We start from the raw sequence: 20,910 nt of genomic DNA, 5'->3' as shown, positions 1-20,910 counted from the left end.
GATACTCCAGCGTCAGTGTGTGCATATTTTTTGTAAAAGAATGCATAAAATCGTGTCTACGTGCAGCTCTCTGCTCCCCTCTCCGGTACCACTTCAGCCCAGATTAGCGCGTCCGTCTCCCGAGGGAGACAAAAATATAAAAATAAAGCTCTTTTACCAGAACACTGATCTAAACACACACGCATATACATATATTGAGTGCACACACGCAGGCATTATTATGAAAGCTGATGGAGAGAGGCGCAGAGAGAGCCCTTGTACAGCAGAATCCCAAAAAGCTCTTGTCTCCGAACAGTTATAGAGAACTGTAGTGATGGAGAGACATGCAGTACTGAGCAAAAGTCTTGAGTCATAACTCGTTTCATTTTTGCTGTGCTTGCAAGTAGCTAAATTCTCAGGTGTTCTTTTAAAGCGTCTTGAGTTCCAGTTCTTCAGTCCTTAAGAACGTTTTTGTTTGGAGTTTTGCTATGTTTTTTCCACACATTTCCAATACAGTCTTTGACTTATTCCCAGAGACATGCAATTGTATTTAGTTTTTAGCCATTTGACATTGACCCATGAACTGTGGAGACACAAAAAGGCTCAAGTTATGATGTGTCCACAAATAACATACGACACAGCAAAGAACCGGGTTCAAATTTATTTTGGAGGTACTTTACTCAGACTTTTCCACATAGTTTCCCTGTTTCTTTCATCAACACTATGATCATTCCCCAAGATAGCACAGTTTGACGGACTTATTACCATATGTTTCGAACTATAAGGCGCATCGTGACATTACGTGTCTATGTGTCTTTGTCTATAAGACGCACCGGATTATAAGGCGCATTACATATTCTTTCCAAGTGTGTAATATCACTCCGCCCCTCCGGTAGGGTGACCAGATGCCCCCGAATTCCAGGGACAGACCCCATTTTGGATCACCTACGATTTGATCTCCTAAAAGTCTGTGTCTTGATCATATCTGATTAGAAATCACATATTTTAGTTTATTAGCTTGTCACAACTACATCATTCATGGCGCTTTACTTTTAACATCTCTTATTTTGGGATACTTCCAGAAGTGAACAGGATTTTTATTCCCTGCCAAACACGAGTGTATACACGTCTGAAATTAGAACTTCAATCTAATTTGGCCGTTGTGTAGCACTATGCTTCTGGTGTATATTTATTGACTGATTAAAATGAAAAGCTAACCTGATCGTAGGACGTGTGGATACTGCTTTGCTGTGCTTTGCAACACGATCAGTGTGTTTCCTCCTTAACACCGCTCTCTCCTGAGAGGGAGAGCTATCCGTCTCTGTCAGGAGGACAGAGTAGTTGGACTATACTGCCCTGTTTCTAACATAAGGCCAAGATAAATGGAACTTTCATATTTAAATAACTTACTTGGTTTATTGTTGCAAGTGCATACTCTGGGCACAGGCTGCCTCACATGAATGCACTTCTAGTTTCAACATTACAGTCAGGCAGTCTTGTAGACAGCTCAGGGATCCGATCGGGTAGTGACGCAGTGTACCATAATGCTCTGAATATCCACTGAACGAAGCGGCTTCGTTGCTAACCAAAGTCGTACTTGCACATTTTAACAGGTTTTTGAGAGCATTGTACCACATAAAATCGGTCAGTAAGCACAACTTTAATCATATATAAGACACAACGGATTATAAGGCGCATCGTCAATATTTGAGAAAATTTAAGGATTTTAAGTGCACCTTATACTCCTAGGTCATGTACTGTGTATTGCTTACAGACAATCTATAGTCATCGCAATTCAGCAATGAAAGAATAAGATTGTTAAAGTTTTTTTTAAAAACAAACAAAAAGAATAACTTAAATAAAGAATTCGTTTTATGGCTTATTTAAATCAGTTTAAATATATTTTTTTACTGTTTAAATCCAACTTAACATTTTAGTCTCAATAAAAAGAAATAAAAAAGCTATATAGCTAGCAAGATAGCTAAAAAGATATTTAGGCAAGAAATAGGCAAAAATGCATCAAGGTTTCTAGCTGGAAAGATAGGTTAAAAGCAATTAAAATAAATCAGATGAAAAGGATTCCGTCTTGGTGGACTGTAAAGTTCAAATAAACTGAACCGACAAACAGACTAGCAAGCTAATTGCTAAAAAAGAAGAAGAATTAGCATAGCAACCTTAATAATTGAAAAGACTATTTAGCACAATATCTAGCAAGCTAACCAGTTGGGAAGATATTAATAATAATATATTAAATTAAATAAGATACATTTCCACATTAGGTTGAAATTAACTTAATTTAGCAAGTGAATTAGCGAGTAATGTTGCAAAGGAAAACAGTTTTAAGAAGTTAGTAGCATGTTTTTACTCAGCAAGTTGGATGGAGAGAAAGAGAGAAAGACAGCGCAAGAGTGATTAATCAACAAGACTCAGACAAGTAGAAAAATGTAACCTTTACTTATTTACAGATTGTACAGAGGTACTGAGTGATAAGGTAGTATTTACAACACAACTAGTAGCTTTGAAACCCCTGAACTTATACACAGGTTTGATACACAGCAGAGACTCGCAGGACTACACACCAACACCACCCTTTCACCCAGAACTGGAGGAATGAGTTTGAAACTAAGATCTCAGCGGGGTCTGAAATACTTACAAAGGCTTTCTCGCGGTGGCTGACATTGTGCCAGAGCCAGCCAGGTGCAGTGCTGCTCACGACCCAAGCAGAAGAATGCAACGTTTGGGACTCTGAACCTGATAGGTGTGTCAGTACAGTCAGGGTGGAAAGGCGCGTGTTGGTGCGTGAAGCCCCAAGGGTCCAAACTCAGGGAGAAATCAGATGTTGCAGCAAAATAGGTACCACTAAAACCACAAGCACGTCATGCAGTAAAAAAAAAAAAAAAAAAAAAAAAGAGATAAAAAACAAAAAAACAAAACAAAAATCATGTAATGTAAAGGGTTGACTAAAAGAAAAAAAGTGTTTGGTGTTGGATGTGCAAAACTCATTCAACATGCTCTCTTTAACATGACAGTAGAGACATGTCAGTGTGTGTATGTGCGTGTGTTTGTTGCTGTAATTGTGTTGCATGAATAATAATAGCCAGATCAGATGTTGCATGTAGGATGAAAGAGCATACCAAAAGCACACACACATACACACACACACACACACACACAAACCCGAAGTCACCTCTAATACATACATCCTCTGTTTTATACAAATGCCTTCACAATGTGAACACACACACACACACACACACACACGCTCCAAGGTGGAAAAGCACAGACTCGTGGTGGAGGAGAACACAGTGGGCGGGATGGGAGTTGTGTTTAAACCACACAGGCTGGACAGTCATCAAACATGATTCAGCTATGCGTAGTTGGTTAACTGGTTAGCTGACCCACATAGTTAACTAGGATGTTGACCCATTTCTGATGACCGTACAGTGAGGTCCCAGCTTATAACACATCAGAGGAAGGGGTGGGAGGGGAAGAAAATGACAGAAGAATCTAAAACATGCCTTTCATTTTTAAAAGCAGAATTTGAAAAAAAAAAAAAAAAACAAGCCATGTTGCATTTGAAATGAGTTTGATACTTAACACCATTCAAATCAAACAAATGAAATCATTTTCTAACATTTAAAATAAAACAAAAGAAATCTCTGTACAGAAGTATAATATTGCAACCTGATATTGTGCATATAACTCACAACAAACCTGTTAAGATGACCAAAATAGGGGCAGCGCTCACCAATCAAAGCGACATTTTCTTTTCTCTTAAAAAACAAAACAAAAAAAAACAACTGTCCTGTGTCCTCGTTGCCCTTTATGTACTGTATATAAGTGAGTGTGTTTGTTCGTGTGAGAGAGAAAGGAGAATAGCAAAAGAGAGAATAGAGACAGACACTCTGCTAATGGGATATCACGTACTGTTTCCATCAAAATCCTTGTGCTGAAAAATCAATGCCCTTGCTCAGTAGGTTATGGATTTCTAAAACACTCGTACGCACATTGCCGGACTGTCGAGTGTGTGATCGTGTGCGCGCTGGGTGCTTCTTCTAAAACGAGTCCCTTTTTGCAAACTCTGCCTTTGCCACGTACCTTTCCGGGATGAGACGCAACACAGCTCTCCCACTGGCAGAGAGGCACTCGAGTATACTGTACCAGCTGCTATGACCATAATTTCAATGAGATAAAAACCTGCACCCGACGATGCACTCTGCCTAAAAATTCACCACGAAAACATCAAAAAAAGTCCGCAAGTCCTTTTGTTTTACATAGAAAGGTATTATAAAAGGACACTGCATCCTATGAGAGACAGTACTGTATCCGATGAGTTCTCACAACTACTGATATTAAGTGATTTCCAGCAAAAGTGGACTTTTTTTTTTTAACACCAAGACTGAACTTTACTCTTTTGATACTTTATCTACTCTACAGCAGTAAGCAGGGGAAGAGCAATAAGAAGAAATAGAGAGAATAAACGGAAATAATCGGATGAGGGAAGCAGAAAATGACTCAAAGGAGGGATGAGCTCCGTAAAAGTAAAGAAAGGAAGAGCAAGTGTTTGTGTTGTGTATACTGTTTGCATGATGCTGTAACCCTTTGTCTAACGCTATAAAACCTTTGATTCTGGAAGAGCTTTGCCCTTCACAGTGCCCTAAAACCCAACGCTAAAGAGAAATAATAGGAAAAAGAAAACATCTATCCAGCGAGTGACTGAGAATATTCATATTTTTCAGTACAAAAGTGTTTTTTGGTCAAACGTCTGTGTGGGTGGCGGGGGTATAAAATCTACAAAGTGCACAGAGAGAAGCTATCTCGTAGCCTCACACACACACTCACACACCCACCCTATTCTACTATCCTAGACTACTGCGAATGTGCACATGTGCGTGTATGTCATGATGTGCATGTCCCTTGTGTTTGTGCGGGTGTGAGTGCGTGTGCATATATGACCCTGTATAAGGAGTTTAAGTGTAACACAGGGCAGTAGGAAGCATGCAGTAAGACCTGAAGGCTAGCTAAGAGAGGAAGCAAGGATGCTGCACTTTTGTCTGTTAGATCTAGAAACCCAGGAACACACACTCTCATCCTGAGAGGCTTTTTTATTTTCTTCTGGTGGCCACATTTGGTCCACTTTTCTTTTTTTTTGGAATGTTCAATTAGCTGACATCAACAATAACAAACAGTCGGTAAGTTTCAACTTTCCCTTAAAAAAAAAACAGACAGAGAATCTGTTTTTCTTATGTTTTTTTTTTTTTTTTTTTTTAGTTTTTGTGTGTGTGTTCCAGCGTTTGTACATCTGCAGGCAGGAGCTTTATTCTCAGATCAGTGTCCCGACCACCTGCCTGCCTGCCTTCCAGTCTTTTACATAGATGGTAATTTCGATTCAAGTCAAGGATTACTTCAGTGTCGTGGACTACTCTTTAAGCCATGCTGGCAGTGCAGTTTGGAGGCTCAGACAACAAACAGGTTGACCGGAGGAGAAATCATAGTGCAACAGGAGAGTCCCGGAGAGGAAGGGTGGGTGGGTGGTGTCTGTTGGGGTGATACATGTGTATATGTGTATGTTTGTGTGTACTCTCAGGAATAAAAGGGACCCTCTGCAACCCCTTTGTCTCGGGGAGGGTTGGGATGGGTTTGCCTGTCTTCCTAACACTTTGTTGGTTTCGTGTCAGATCCCACTGTTGGCACCGGATTCCGCGATCAGTGTCCTGCTTATTCCACAAGGAGTCCCATCTGTCTAGTTAGAAGTATTGTCAGCCTGCGCCCCGTTGCCCACAGCTTCTGGCTAGTACACACACTGACACGCACACACACCACTCGTTTTGCAACTTTGCCTCCAGGTGTCCCTGTGGCCCCTTTTCTGCCCTGCAGAAGGGTTTAATAAAGAAATTATTTTTCTCTGTATCATCGTTAACCCCTTTAGTCCACTGCTGAGCTTGCAGTCTTTCCCCAGTGTGTGTGTCTGTGTGTGTGTGTGTGTGTCTTCATATGTGCTTGGAAACAGAGCTGCCCGGTCCAATCACACACACCTTCTCCTTGCGTGCCTGCGTGTTCGTGTGTGCTTGGTGAGAGTAGAATTGTGTTATTTGTGACTCTCAGACATCAGACTCGATGCTGGGCATGCGGCGGTACAGCCGGGGCCGGTTGCCGCCTGCGCTCGAGGCTCGCGGTGCTGTCACATAGCTCATTGGCTGTGAGGCAGCAGGTGGGACCATGTAGGCCACCACAGGAGGCTCCTGCTGAGGGTAAAACACCTGTTGGTCGACATGGCCTCCATGCTGGTTGACATGATGGCTGCCGTGGTTGCCGAGGGTGAGCGACAGCTGCATCCTTTGCTTATAGAGCTCGTGCGAGGAAGTTTTCTGCGCCATGCGTGTGGCAGCCTGGGAGGCAGAGTCTCGTTGTGCTGTGCCCGGGGCTGAATGCAGGAAGGGGTTGTGTGATGGCCGATCCGGCAGGAGGCTCTTGGAGCGTCGCGGCATAGGCATCGGGATGTCCAGGCTGTGGTGGTGGGACGGGGACGGAGAAGGCGGGCTGCGGCTGCTGTATGGGCGGTCGGAGCGCATTGTGAGAACGTTGGCATAGGCCCCGTCATCCAGGATCAGCTCCCTGTCCCGATCCCTGTCAGGCAGGCTTAGTCCTCGCATGTGATGAGACTGTGGCTGCCGCTCAGGAATACCGTCTGGAAGCACGTTCTCATAGGAGTGCTGGCGGCTCAACTGGAGGTGCTGGGCGGAGGGGGAGGTGGGCATAGGAGACGGCGAGGATGGAGTGGGCTCGAAGTGGCTGACGAGCCCGTCCCCCTCCCCCACCAGGTCCAGCTCGCTCTGGGGAAGATAGTGAGTAAACATTTCACCGCTGTGTGGGTGAGTGTGGGCGTAGTGCGAGTGCAGGTGGTCTTCACTGATGTCATACAGGTTTCCCAGGTGGGCACAGGCGTCGCAGCGGGCTTGCGGTGAGCGAACAGTGTAGAGGCCAGAGTAACCGCTAAGCTTGGTCAGGCAGGTGCGACAGTGACCGGGCCTGGAGCCTTGGGTCGCCGAACCCGAAGCTGGAGCTTCGAATGAACCTGTAGATTTGTCCTTTGCACTAGATAAAGTAAAACAAATACAGATTATACAAGAGACAACAGTAACCAGCGAATCATTTATATTTTCGTTTTGGGAGGACCCCCCCCCCTACCTGCTGTGTGTGTAGGTGCTGTATTTCTTGTCCTTCAGGGAGTGCAGGTCGGCCTCGGCGCTGTGACTGTGGTGCAGGAGGCTGGCGCTCAGCTGCATGATGGGTGCGTCTGACTGGTGTGAGTAAGTGCTGTCAGGTGGAAAGAGGTCAGGGGGGTAACTGTGCTCATCACTTCCCCCCTGGCTGTCTCTCTGGTACGGAGGAACAGATTGGAGGCTGGCCTGGTCGGAGTCAATGGAGTAGATCTTAGATCCGCCACCTCCTCCTCCTCCACCTCCACCCCCACCCCTCTTTCTCAGCTGATTGATTGGCTTAAATCCACCCCTCGCAGCCACGGAGTCCGAATCTTTGTGCGACGGCGGCCGACTGGAACACTCTGACATGTCCGAGTGTAGCGGCTCCTCTGGCAGGTACCGCTGGCTCTTCATCTGCGGAGGTCCGCTCCCTGAAGCCGGGGTGGGGCTCGGGGCTCCTGGAGACACGACACTCGGCTGAGTCTTCAGCGTCTCCACGCTTTTCTTCCACAGGGCTCGCGGCTTTGACGCGGGAGCGGCAGGCCCGGCAGGCCCGGCCAGGCGGTTCTTGCCGTTGTCGTTGGTGATCGACAGCTGGGGCTTGTTGGGACTGGTCTGGAGGGTGGGGGTCTTTTGCTGGCCGGGAAACGGTGCAGCATTGTTGAGGTGGTTTTTATGTCGCCCAGACAACGACAGGAAAGCCTGTGGACCCGAAGCGTTGCTATAGAGACCAGGACCCTTCTGAGGCAGACTGTGGAGCGAGTTACCTAGGAGACAAGAAGACATGCTCTCAGACAGCAGATACAACAGTGGGATGGTTGCATGAACGCTTCACCAGTTAGACGGTACATTATCTATTACCTTGGCATGCAGAGCGCACCGTCTATTACTTTTCTAATCATGAGACATGGTTGGACACGAATGCCCATCTGATAACAGCCTGGACACCAACGCAAGGAGAAAGATGTCCCCTTTACATGTGCTAAGCGTAGATTATATAAAAGCCTGAATAAACCTATTTAGTGTGAACGATCTCATTGAACATAAAGAGGTTATTCTGCATCAGTGTTTTTTTAAAAGCAGTTATGAATCTTGAGCTTTTTTTTTTGTCTCCTTCCAGTCACTAACTTAAAAGTATGTTATAAGGATTGTAAGTGACTGACCAACACAAAGTATTTGTATGATTATGAAGTGGAAAATATATTATCTTCAAAATTGTAAATAAAATAAAAAAAATCCCAAAATATGCACAGTGAAATGTCTAATACCTCTATTTAAAATCCAGTGCAATAAATAAATAAATAAACAGATAAATAGAAAATAGATTATTAGAGCAAAAAAGCCATTTATTGACATCGTAAAGTCCAGCTGTGAAGGCCTCAGAGATTTGGCGACCAGGATCTCACCTGAGAGGTACAGGATAAAGTTGTGAGGCTGTTTAAAGCAGGGTCAGGTTAAAAAAAGCATTATATAAAACCTTAAAAATCTAATTTCAATACAATGCTTACTTTATTACATGAACATGGACAGAGTATGATGCAAATAAAAAGACACTAAGACATGGCCATCCATATAGACTGACAGAACGGACGAGCAGAACAATAAAGCTGCCAAGAGGTCCCTGGTAACTTTGGGGAATCTGCTGAAATCCACAGCTCAGGTGGGAGAATCTCGTGACATGACACCTGATAGTTGTGCACTTGACAGATCTGCCATTTATGGAACAGTGACAGAAAGTCATTGTTGGATGAACGCCATTCGAAGTCCCGTGGGTACAAGCCATGTGTGGGGCACACTAAACATGTGGAAGAAGAAGCTCTCCTCCGATTGGAGCAAAGTTTAACCTCCTCTGCTTATGAGCAAAACTGTATGTATGATGTAGAGCTAACGCTACAATATTAACCTTAATACAACATCCCCATGGGGGAACATGGTGGTGGCAGCATCATACCGTGGTGATGCTTTTCTTCAGCAGCGACAGGGAAGCTGTTCAGGGTTGATGGGATGATGAAAGGAGCTGGACCTGAAATTGGGGCAGAAATTCACCTTCCAGAAACTAAATATCCTGTATTGTCCCTTAGAGGGGAAATTCAGGTGTACCAGCATCAAAGTGATAGACAAATGGAAGCATGCAGATTCACACAAAATTGATATATGAAAACAAAAATGAAACAAGAGACTGTACAGTAAGGACACATTTACAACATAGTATACTCAGGTTCAAATAAATGTGCACCATAAACGTACAACCAAAGCTGCAATGGTGTGGTTTAGATGAGCACATGTATACATGTGTCAGAATGGCCCAAAGTTCAGACCTACACCGAAATCTGACTCTCTGGTAAGACTTTAAAATGTATGTCCACAGACGCTTTCCATCCAGTTTGACTGAGTTGGAGCTTTAGACCTTTTCCAAGAGGAATTGGCAAATATTTCAGTCTCTGCCAAGCTAGTGGACACATACCCAAAAGAGTTGCAGCTGTAATTGCAGTGAAAGGTGTTTTCTCAGGAGGGCGAATGAGAATGCACAACACACTTTTCAGAGTATTATTTGTTAACAGCTTTGGATACCACATATCTTTTTCTTCCACTTTGCTATTATGTGCTACTTTGTGTTGGTAATATCACATTAAATGAATTCAAATAAAAAAGGCATTGAAGTTTTGGGGGTTGCAGTGGGACAAAACGTGAACAACCTTCAGGGGTTTACAAGGCACTGCATAGAAAGGTAGTGCAGTACCTTTCCCTGACATCATGTCTAGGATGCCGGGCTGCAGGAGGACGGTGTTGCGTTTGGGTGACGACATGGCAATGGACTTGGCAGATTTGAGCAAGTGCAGCATGTTGGCTTGAGGACTGAAGTCCAGCTCGGGTGCCTTCTTCTTCATATCGATGTGAACGCCGTGGATACAGCTCCATATACCCTGAGAGGAGCACAGGAGAGGAAATTAAAGAGGAGAAGGAAGGTGAGGAAATTGGGGGCAGAGGCAGAATGAGATAAGAGAGATAATTGAAAAGTAAAAGTGATTCACAAACCAGTGACTTCATAAAAATAATTTCTAACACGCACAAGACTAATTTCCTTGGAAAGAGAAATAATAGAGACCCCTACTTCATCTCTTAAGTGGGTTTACCACAAACTTTAACCTTATTTTGTTTTGTAACGTGGCTAAGGGAGATAATCACCACTTTTTTAGATGAATTGCTTACCGAGGTGCTCGGAAATTAAATTTAGGCGATGATGTCACCGGAGGGGGGCCTCTGAGTGCAAGGAGATGTTCTTCCTACAGTCACTTAACCTCCAGCACCGCTGCTCAAGCAGCATGTGCAAGCAGAGAGACTGACACATTGCACACAGTTTTTTTTTTTTTTTTTGTAAGACACTTAATGTGTGAAATGCTGCTCGTCTGGAATAAAAGCCCTGCCTGAGACAGAGGCATCAAATATGAATAATGTAAAAGTGGACGTTCTTGGTGTGCCCATTTGTGTTTTGTGTGTACATTAAGGTCTGTATGCGTGCGCCTCAACCGGTCCATCTGTGGTCACATCAGCTTATGGGACTTGCATACGTGCAGCAATTTTAAACTTGTGAGACCAACTTGTGAATAAGTGAGTGTGTGAGAACACAGGAAAAATAAGCCTTCTGCAGAGTTCCTGCACTGCCTGGAGGAGTCTGGCATTCGAGTCAAAAAAAGTATTTTTTCGGTCCAAAAAAGCTATATAAAAAGAAAAATGTAGTGTGAAAGAAAACATATAATGGAAAATGATTTGGACAGACTGCATTCCTCTCCACATTATCTAAGTGTTGTTTCCCATCCATCTAACCCTTTCCCTGCTATACACTCACTACCATTGCTTTTAAACACAGACAGCATTTCATCCAATCACAAGGCAGCAACTCAAAGCGTTCCGGCATCTAGACACGGTGAAGATAACTTCATTGAATTCAAACCAAGCATCAGAGTGAAGAACAAAAAAAGTTTGACTTTAAACATTAGTTGGTGCCAGGAAGGCTTGTCTGAGCATTTTGCAAATGGCAGATCTGCTGATATTTTCCCATATCGTCAAGGCTCAGGTTGACAGAAAATGGTCTGAGAAGTAGACAATAAACTGTGAGCAGGAGCTGTGTTCAGAAAAAAAAACATTTTGTTGACGTAAAAGGTTAGACTGCAAAGGCCATGACTAGTTGGAGATAATACAAAGACAACAGTAGCTCCAATAACCACTCGTTACAACTAAGATACCATCTTGGAACAATCGGCAGGTTAAACTTTGAGGCAGATGGGCTATGACGGCAGGAAACCTCCCACACTGGAAGGCTCTCCTGTTAGCTATGAACAGGAAACTGATTCTACCATTTGAACAGGCTTACCCAAATTGAACAATTACAGTTTGGAAAAGTCTTGCCTGGTCTGGTGAGTCAGCTGCAACATTGAAATGGTAACATCAGAAACTGATGTAAACATGAAAGCATGGATCCAGCGAGCGGTGGATAAATGTTCAGTCTGGTAGGTGGAGGGGTAATGGTTCGGGGGATATTTTCTGGCTACAATCTGAGCCCCAGCTGAGTATTGTTTGAATGCCAAGGCCTACCTGATTACTGTTGCTGGCCATGTCCATCCGTAATGATTACAATATAAGGCATCTACAGGAGGATAATGCACCTCTTTACACAGCTGAAATAATCACAAACTGATAATGGGTTCAAATGGCCTCAAGATTGCAATCTAGTAGGGTAACTTTAAGATGTAGTAGATTTGCATCCTGTATGTTCAGCCTACAAATCTGCAGCAACTGCTCGATGCCATCATGACTCCTTTTTAAATCTATGCCACAAAGAAGAAAGGGGGATCTGAAGGCAATAGGGGGTCCAACCCATTTCTAGCAAGGTGTACCTAACAAAGTGGTCAGTGAGTTTACACATATAGCTGGATTTCTTTTCACTGCTGTCCAGCCTGCGCAGCAGCAAATTCGTTTTGGTCTCAGCTGGACTCTGTAATAAAATTATTCCCCTCTTTACAACACACACGCACTCACACAGAGAGAGGGAGTTTGGCAAATAAATGGCTTTCACCGCCCCAAATTCAAACAGCAACAAAGGTGGTGACCACCAGTCCACTATAAATCAAAACTGAATCTGAAGCTGTCACATTTCAAGGTAAATTCTGGAGAAATGGCTCCAGCAGTGGGAAAAAATGTTATTATATGTGTTTCATTTTCCTCTCACCCTGCTGATAGTGAAGAGCATGCCCGGCCTGCCGGAGCAGACGCCGGTGAAGCAGTATCTCAGCCTCCAATAGAAGAGGTGCTCCGAGATGAAGGTGAGGATGGAGAGGCCCATGGCTGTGGCCAGCATATAGAAGACCCCCGCCATGTTGTCCACATCCAGCTGACTGGACATCACCTCGTTCTTTTCATTATGGCAGATCCCAGTCAGCCACTGTGCCTCCAACTCCTCCATCTCACCTGTTGGCAAGGTAGAGAAACAAAGCGTCTTAAAATGAAATCACAAAAAGAGCTGGGACAGAAATGTGAAGAAGGGGAAAATAAAAAGAATCAGAGGACAGACAGAAAGAATAGCAGGGGAAAAAGAAGACGCTCTAACATATGAAAGCAAAGAAGATGAAGGAAAGGAAAAGAGGTAAAGGGATACAATACCCAAAAATGTTTTTAGTTTTTCCTGTTTTTAGCATTTTAGGACTTATCTAATATCTAATTGTCCCAAAATGTAAAAATAATGTCATCTTTAAATACAAATATTACACGTCAGTTTGGAGCATATTTTAAAAAATAACCCACTTTGTACGCTCACTCACAAGCTACTCTTATACTGTCAAAATAATAAGAAAGGAACTTTACACTGCTTTTAAATTATTGCTTTTTTTTCTCTCAGATTGAACTACTACAATTTACCAAACCATAGGACTCTTTCCTCTGTCATTATCTATTAATCATTATTTATCATACCCTTTTCAATGACACCAAAAGGTCCTGCACAATGTTCTCTAATCTCAGCAGTAACATTTTAGTAAAGCATAGTTTTTACTTTGTGTTTTTTTTTGCCATCAACTATTCATTTGTATGCTTTAGTCAGATATTAAAACAAATGGGCCTTTTTGTTTTGTCTTTCTTAACCGATCTAGTGTAAAGAAACCAAATGCTCAAGTAACATTAAAAAACTTGGAATTTTATTGTGTCATTTATCTCATTTATATCACAATATTTAATCAAGTTCAGGAGGTAGCAGCAGCTCAGATGAGGAAAAACATTAAGGGATGTTAGAATTTAGTGACTAAAACAACGTAAACCTTACATTTTACAGCTGTTTGAGCAAATATCTTTAGTATAGCAGAGCACATTTAAAATTATTCATTAATCAATCTGGTGACTTCACAAAAGGGGTTAGGGCAATTGATCAGAGTTCTTTTGGGTACCTTCATTTTTATTTTTTATTGTTCATTTTCCCTTTATTTGCATGCTTTAAATCAATTTCCTCCCGCAAAGGCGTTTTTATGTATTCTGTACTGCAACGGCCACATGTGTCAACATTTACTTTAGCTTCACCATCCAAAGCTGGAACCATCAGCGCTTGGTGTTGGGGGTATTAGATTCCCGCTGTAGCTCAAACACATAAGGCTGAACCTCTTGCATCTTAAATGCAGCCTGAAGTCTTCAGAATCTCTGCTGAAATTTGTGAAAAGTCGCTACACTGCCGTGTTTACTAGTGTCATATGATCAGCTTGGTTCTTGTGCCAAATTCACACAAAACAGAATTAGTAGCTTCCTTCTGGGCGTGCTTTTTTGAAATCTGTATATCATATCTGTAGGTTTTTAAAATTGCTCTGTACATACCCTCTGTCTCTAAGTATCAAAAACACACATTTCTCATGTAAAGCCTGTTTTGCACCTCTCTAGTTTTCAGTTTGATTAATTTCTATCCTTTAGATGTTTATCACAAAGTAAATCATGATGTGAACAGTTGACGGATTAAGAACGCAGTGGTTGCAACGGGTGGGTGGGGGGTAAGATTTGATAGTGATGGAGTGATAACAAAAGATGGGAGGAATTATTATCGGGGTCCTTGTGTGTATGCTCAGGCGTAAAGGTGTTTGGCCTGGATAAAAAGGTCGGTTCGAAGGCAAAGCGCTTTAGTGGTTTGCTTTCTGTCTGGCTCATTCTCCTTCTTCCATTTGCAGCATCTCCTGGCTTATTATTCCGAACAATCTGGGGGAGTAAACATATCAGGATACGGTGGTGGACACACACACACACACACACACACACACACACACACACACACACACACACACACACACACACACACACACACACACACACACACACACACACACACACACACACACACACAGAGTAATGATGATGAAATGGTGTGTTAAGACTAGCCACTGATAGCTTTCTAAAAGGGGAATGGAGGAGAACGAGATTGTTTTTGGTAGGAGAAAAAAAAACAAAACAGGAAAACTGTTCCCTTTAAAGACCTGCAAAACTCTGCAAATCTAATGCGAGAGCAAACATCTTACCGTCTCCTATGATGCTAAGTATGGCCAGATCGACGTGACGTTTCCAATAGGATCCTTTCTGTAGGGCGATCCCGTAACCTGTGGTGGCAAAGATGTAACCGCTGCCGATGGTCACCAGCTTACAGCCGTCGTCTCTGCCCGCCATGTAGTTCAAGACTGCAGCGTCATAAATAAAGGCGTCCAGCTTTCTGTGATTAAAAAAAAAACAGTCTAAGTTTAGCATATAACTAAAGGCTGTGGGTTGAAGACATCATGAATATGCTAGGAATCATTGAAGAGATACATTTTCTGACATTATTTTAGACATGAAAACATTACTGATACTAAAAACTATTCAAGTGAAACATTTTTTTTAATTTGCGACATACTTTAGAACTAAATACATTTTTTGACATTCTCCAGTCCAAATAAAAACATTATTATACCAAATAAGTCATATCAACCATATATTTTGAATAATCTTTTAATATTAAATTTCAAATGTCATACGGAGACCAAAGATCCACCAAAAAAATCAACTGGTTGTCGTAATCATCCAATTTTAAGCTTGATGGACCCTGACTGATGACCTGCCACTGAATGCACCATACGAGGCACTACTTGGTTTCTCTGACTTGACACGTTTTAGTGTGCATGTTGCTACTGAGTGAAGGCTCAAAGTTAGCTATTTTGGGTATAAGTGAGACAATATAATCAAAGTCAGGGGAAGCACAGATATGTGAGCAGCTAGTTATAAGGAAGCTGTATTTTCCATGACCTATGGAGACATCTCTGCAGTTTATTCAGATTGCATAAGAGAGAAAGAGGGAGCAGATTCAGCAAATAACAGGAAAGCTGAAAGGAAAGCAGAAAGTTGCTCTATTTTGCCTTTTTGAGTTTTCATCTTATGTCTCGTCATGGAAAATGCTGGATTCGGAGATGTCAGAAGCAATTTTAGAAATCTCACAATAATGGTAATGATCTTTATTCTCCAGAACAGGGGTAACCAACTTTTTAGAAGTTGAGAGCAACTTCATTGATACTGTGTCATACAAAGGGCTCCCTGTATTGACCTTTGAAATAAAAGAGTCAGAGTTCACCATAAGTTTATGTAATATAAACATGTTTTTAATGCATTTATCATTTTAAATCTATGTAAATACAAGTATGATTAAAAAGGAATAGCAACTAAATAAAATAGGATTTTAGATGCAGCTCACTGGAGGGTTGTGCTATTTTATGAACAGACTTGAGGGCTCCATTTATGGTCCTTGGTGGCTACCTGGTGCACACAGGCACCATGCTGATGATCCATGCATTAGAATATACACAACTAGACTGCTGTTTTTTCAATCCTAGTCAAAATAATTTGCCAAAATAAGATTCTAAAGACCCTTTAACTCCTTATGCTTAATAATATAGTCTTTAAAAAACATTTAGATCACAGAAGAATTCAGAACAATGAACAGAGAGAAAGCTACATCACTAAACCAATGAATTAGGAACAAAAATAAATAAGAACACATAAACAGATGCACACTCATACATGTACACTTTTACATGAAAGTAAAAAGAAGTAAATACATAAATAAAGACATAAATATTGCACCTCTGAAAATTTAGAGATAGCTTTAAGCAAAAAATGACAATAAACTTCCAATAGTCAACTTGAAAATCATAAACTGAGCTCAGAAGAGCTCAAAAAGGCAGGTTGTAAAAAACTGCTTATTTTGCAAGTTTTTTTCTGTAACAACAATAACAATAGTAATACTACTATTAAAGTAGTGAATGTTTTATCTTTTTAGCCTTTAGAGAGCTGGTGATAATGTATCTTTTAGGACCATTGTTTCCCTGTGTTTCACCAGCCTTAGCAAAAGTTAAGCTAAGCAAAAGATCATCTCTGTGCACAAATAAACAAACGAGCACAAAGTTGCAAACTTGAAAAAATATAGAAAGGATCAAAGAGTATGAATACTTTTGGAAAGTATTCTACTCTACTACTGTTACCATAGAGCTACAATCACATAATTCTTCTTCGATATATTAATTAAAACAATCTAATGAAGTCGGTGATTCTTATTAATTGCTTGCAACTCATCCTGTAGAGCAGATATGTGAGTGGTAAACCATCAAGGGGGTTCTATATAATTTAATAGTCTAAAACCAATTCTCACACAAGTGTTTTTTGTCTGAGAATTGAACTTTGAAGTATTTTTGAATTCTGAAAAAAATGGCAGTAAAAACAATCCCTACAGACTTTGGGTATAATCTCCATGCTTTTCAGAAGACGCTGTCCTAATAAACTCAATGAAAGCCTAACCTCAACTTAACAATTTGATTACCCTGTGATATTTTGATTTGTAGCCAATGGGAGTAGTGGGCTGTTTGGGTACATAAAGCCCCAGCCGTGATGGACATGTTTTGCTTCTGATATTTTGTTAACGGTCTCCCTGAAGAGAACACGTGTGAGGGAGGCTTTCCCTCAATCATGCAATGAAGAAACATTAAAAGCTTATTATATGAGAAGGAAGGAGGTGAAATACTCACACACTTTAAATCTTTAACAGCCAATAACCTCTGAAACAGGTGATCATCATTTTAAAAGCTCTTGAGCCAAAACCTAACAGAACAGAAACTAGGGCCCAATATGTCTGAGATATCTAAAACTTAACAGTACCCTGTGAAATTTAAAATACTGTTTAATTTTATTACGTAGCAACATTGATTTAAACACTTATTAAAAACACCTGTGGACTATATTCTGAACTTCTGCAACTGGTTGTAAAATTGAACTATGTAGATTAAAAATGGTCTCAATAAAAGTGCCAGCCAGATCATTTGGGTGCTACTTTTTCCTCTGAGCTGATATTTCTCATGGAAATTAAATATGAATGGAATAAGACCCATCTGCTGTGTCTTTGCTGGCACAGAACTGTACTGATTCTCCAATAACATTTCAAAGGTCTGGAGGCAACAGAGAGAGCGAGAGAGAGAGAGAGATCTTTGACCAAATCTCTTGGCACCATTTTCTAGATCAATAGTGTCCGGGTTTTAGATGTTTCCCTGGTTCAATAGCCTTGATTCAGATGAATAGATCATTACAAGGCCTCCTCAGACCTTTCAAAATGCAGAGGAGGCGATTCAGCCTTTTGAATCAGATCAGTTGGAGAGGGGATACAGCTGGAGCATGTAAGGCATGGCCCCCTGACAAACTGGTCACCGATGCTCTAGATCACTCCAAGTTGTGGGTCCCCTCTTATGTGCTCTTCTGTTCAGCTCACTCTTCAGGTTACTCTAGGATTTAGGTCCAGAGACGGAGATGACCATGGCAGTGGGCTGATCTGTGTATATGACACATTTCTATGTTGATTTGACCACACATTTAGCTCCTTATTCTCCTGAATATAACCAATGGCTCAACATTGTCAGGTCTCTGGTATAGTTCACCAGATGTTATTTCAATTTTCTATCTATTGCACAGTAGGTAGTACTGATGCCTCGCAGCAAGAAGGTTCTGAGTTCGGATCCCTGCCTTTGGTCTTTCTGCATGCATGGCTTCTCTCTGGGCACTCTGGCTTCCTCCCACAGTTCAACAACATGACTGTTAGGTTAAACGGCGAGCATGTGTGCATGTTTCTTTGTCTCGTTTGTTAAGTTGCTCTGTGATGGACCGGCAACCTATCAAGGTGTACCTTGCATCTGGATTTGAAACAGTTCATGATGCCATGCACGCTAACAAGTTCCTTTGAGGGTGAAACAAGCCCAAAGCATCACAGATCCTCTACTGTACTGAACAGTACGCATAAGGTGCTTTTCAACATATTGTTGTAAAGCAGACAGAAAGGAGAACTGAATTTCTAGCCAGGCACAGTGTCGCATTTAAAAATAAAAGGTTTGTTAATAAAATGCCGGACACAGAGATGCTGAGGGCTGGCTGAGGACAGCAGAGAACGACAGGGAGGATGGCTGAGGCTTGTTTTGAGTCTGAGGAACATGGCAGTGCAATTCCAGGGGCAAAGCAAAGCTCGATGACGTGGTATAAACCAGGCCGTGGTCCAGAAATCAGAAGCTTGAGTCGATGCCTGACAAGGGCTGGGCAAGCCAAGAAAATCCAGAGACGTTGTTATGACCGAGACAAGGTATCAGGACATAGAACGCTGGACATCTACACACCAGAAGCTTCTAGAAGCTATCTGTCTGCAACGGGCTTATAAAGGGCAGGAACCAGGTGTGTGAGATGAGTCTGATTGCAGTTGTGGAGCAGCAGGCTTGCAGGTGCGATGAATAATTCTTGATGACAGGAAGCACAGGGTGGGTCATGTTTCTAACACACTATTCATGGTGTGTGGTGGCTAGATAAACTTGGTAGCTCTGATTCTGGTCAGAGGTGTATTAATCTTTTTATTTATTGCTCTGACTATAGATGTGAGAATGTTTAGAACTGACTGGATTAAATGTGCACCTTTATTGAGACTATTTAAGTGCAACAAAATTAGTTGCAGTCCCCCTCAGTGAAGATTAAAAAAGCAATAAAATAAATAAATTAGAAATAACATGTACAGTAAACTTTAGCTGTGATGTGGATAAAATAAGGGTATTACTAGTTGTAGGTGAGCACAGTGGATGCTTTTGTTGTTGCCATTGCTTTGTGAATGAGTCAACAAAAATCTGACTTAGTCAAATGTTCGCTCATCTTTCCTAGTTTAGAGAGAAATGGACCTTTGTCACATAATAGTTAAAGGAAATTATAGATTCCCAAGGATTCAAAGTTTCTAGGCATTCCGATCAATTATAAACAGCAAAGTAGAGATACAAATGCTTCAGTTATGTTTATTTAGCAAGGATTTTGAGAGGTACCACAAAATAAGATTAAAGTATGAGATTACACTACTACAGCTTTGTACCAGGGAGTGCCAACAAATGAAGAGGACACGCTAGATGTCTCCAGAAGTGAGGCTGAGGCATAAGAAAATCAGCTAGATAAGAAAGAGCTAAACCAAATAAGGAAAAAAAAAATGCTGAAATTAGTATATGATGCCAAGCAAATTTTCTTTAAAGAATGGCTTCATATAATTCAATGAATACAGCCTGTGGGCATGTTTGCATGAATTTTAAACACTTTAACTGTTCCCCTAAGGGCTTACGTTTAATAAAAACACGCTTTATCAGCCTCAACACAGATTATTTAGTTTTTTTTTATTAAATTATTATACTTATTATAAAAAAACAATATAGTATAATTTAGGCAGAAGATGCTTTTTATTGGTCCTGTGTTCCTAAATAAAAGGAACACAGGACTTATGAAGTTGTTTAAATATTGATGACGTGGCTGAACACATTCATTACAGAGTTTTCATTTTGTATAACTTAGTGTAATGTGTGAGATGTTAGAAACTAATGTTTTGCATTCCCTGTGCCATGTCAATAAAATAATTAATGCAAAAGCCTAAAGTAAAATTATATTTTGAGAGAATACCCTAAAGATCAAAGCCCGCGAATCACTGAAAACCTAAAAAAAAAATTATAAAAAAACAAAACGCTCTGCTGTTAGTGTGTGTTACAGAGGGAGAATAAAAGGTAGCAAACTCTAGAACAAATTACAGTTTCCCAGTTCTGGCAGCTTCCCTTTTTTTTTCTGCAGCAGCAAGAGTCTATAATGAGCACTTGCAAGCATTTTACTGTCAGTGACAAAAACATTGAGCAAAGCAACTGCAGTATTTTTAGCACAAGTTAAAGCCGGGCACCACGGTTTTGGGCTCCACTTGGCTGAAACTTATTTTTTTCTACATTTTCACATGTTCTTAAATATATGTGCTGTTTGAGAATCGCACCCTACAGTGCAGAGCATTCAACGTGACGTGGGCCGGCTCGACAACTTTACATTACCCTGTCTTGAGGCTGACCAGCGCATCCACCACGCCGGTCTGGTGGTATTTAGTCATGTACTGGTGCATATCTGGGTAGTTCTTTCGAATGTTGCGCTCGGTGCTGCCGTTGGGAACCGTCCCGAAGCGAAACGGTGGGGAGTAGGAGTACGGGCTCTGGAACTGCAGGGAGACGAATAATGAAAGAGAGAGAGAGATAGAGAGAGAGACGGCAGTTGTTAAAAGTGAGTAAAACTGATGTGTGGAAGGAGCGCAGAGGGAGAGGCAAAGATAAAAGGCAGGGGTGAGTGACACCAGGAAAGTAAAAAGAGGGAGAAGAAAAGA

The 20,910-nt window shown here is 41.6% G+C and overlaps 1 protein-coding gene across 2 annotated transcripts in view; it reads right to left on the bottom strand.

Annotated features, from left to right (window-relative positions):
- Positions 1-2,414: 2,414 nt before the first annotated feature.
- Positions 2,415-20,910, bottom strand: part of grin2ab (glutamate receptor, ionotropic, N-methyl D-aspartate 2A, b) — a 191,291-nt gene continuing 172,795 nt past the window's right edge. The window contains exons 15-21 of one of the 2 annotated variants that reach the window (XM_021308564.2): positions 20,588-20,748; positions 14,723-14,910; positions 12,409-12,647; positions 9,922-10,105; positions 9,133-9,204; positions 7,168-7,948; positions 2,415-7,074 (exon numbers count right to left, since the gene is read on the bottom strand). In XM_021308564.2, coding sequence (XP_021164239.2) covers positions 6,081-7,074; positions 7,168-7,948; positions 9,133-9,204; positions 9,922-10,105; positions 12,409-12,647; positions 14,723-14,910; positions 20,588-20,748 — 2,619 coding nt within the window. In that variant the 3' untranslated portion in view covers positions 2,415-6,080. The remainder of the gene's footprint in view (positions 7,075-7,167; positions 7,949-9,132; positions 9,205-9,921; positions 10,106-12,408; positions 12,648-14,722; positions 14,911-20,587; positions 20,749-20,910) is intronic. The other variant, XM_012882477.3, reaches the window with a different exon arrangement.

This window comes from Fundulus heteroclitus, chromosome 5, assembly GCF_011125445.2.
Source record: "Fundulus heteroclitus isolate FHET01 chromosome 5, MU-UCD_Fhet_4.1, whole genome shotgun sequence".
Classification (NCBI taxonomy): Eukaryota; Metazoa; Chordata; class Actinopteri; order Cyprinodontiformes; family Fundulidae; genus Fundulus; species Fundulus heteroclitus.
Note: the sequence above shows the minus strand (reverse complement) of the source record. Positions and strands in the feature narration are given on the sequence as shown.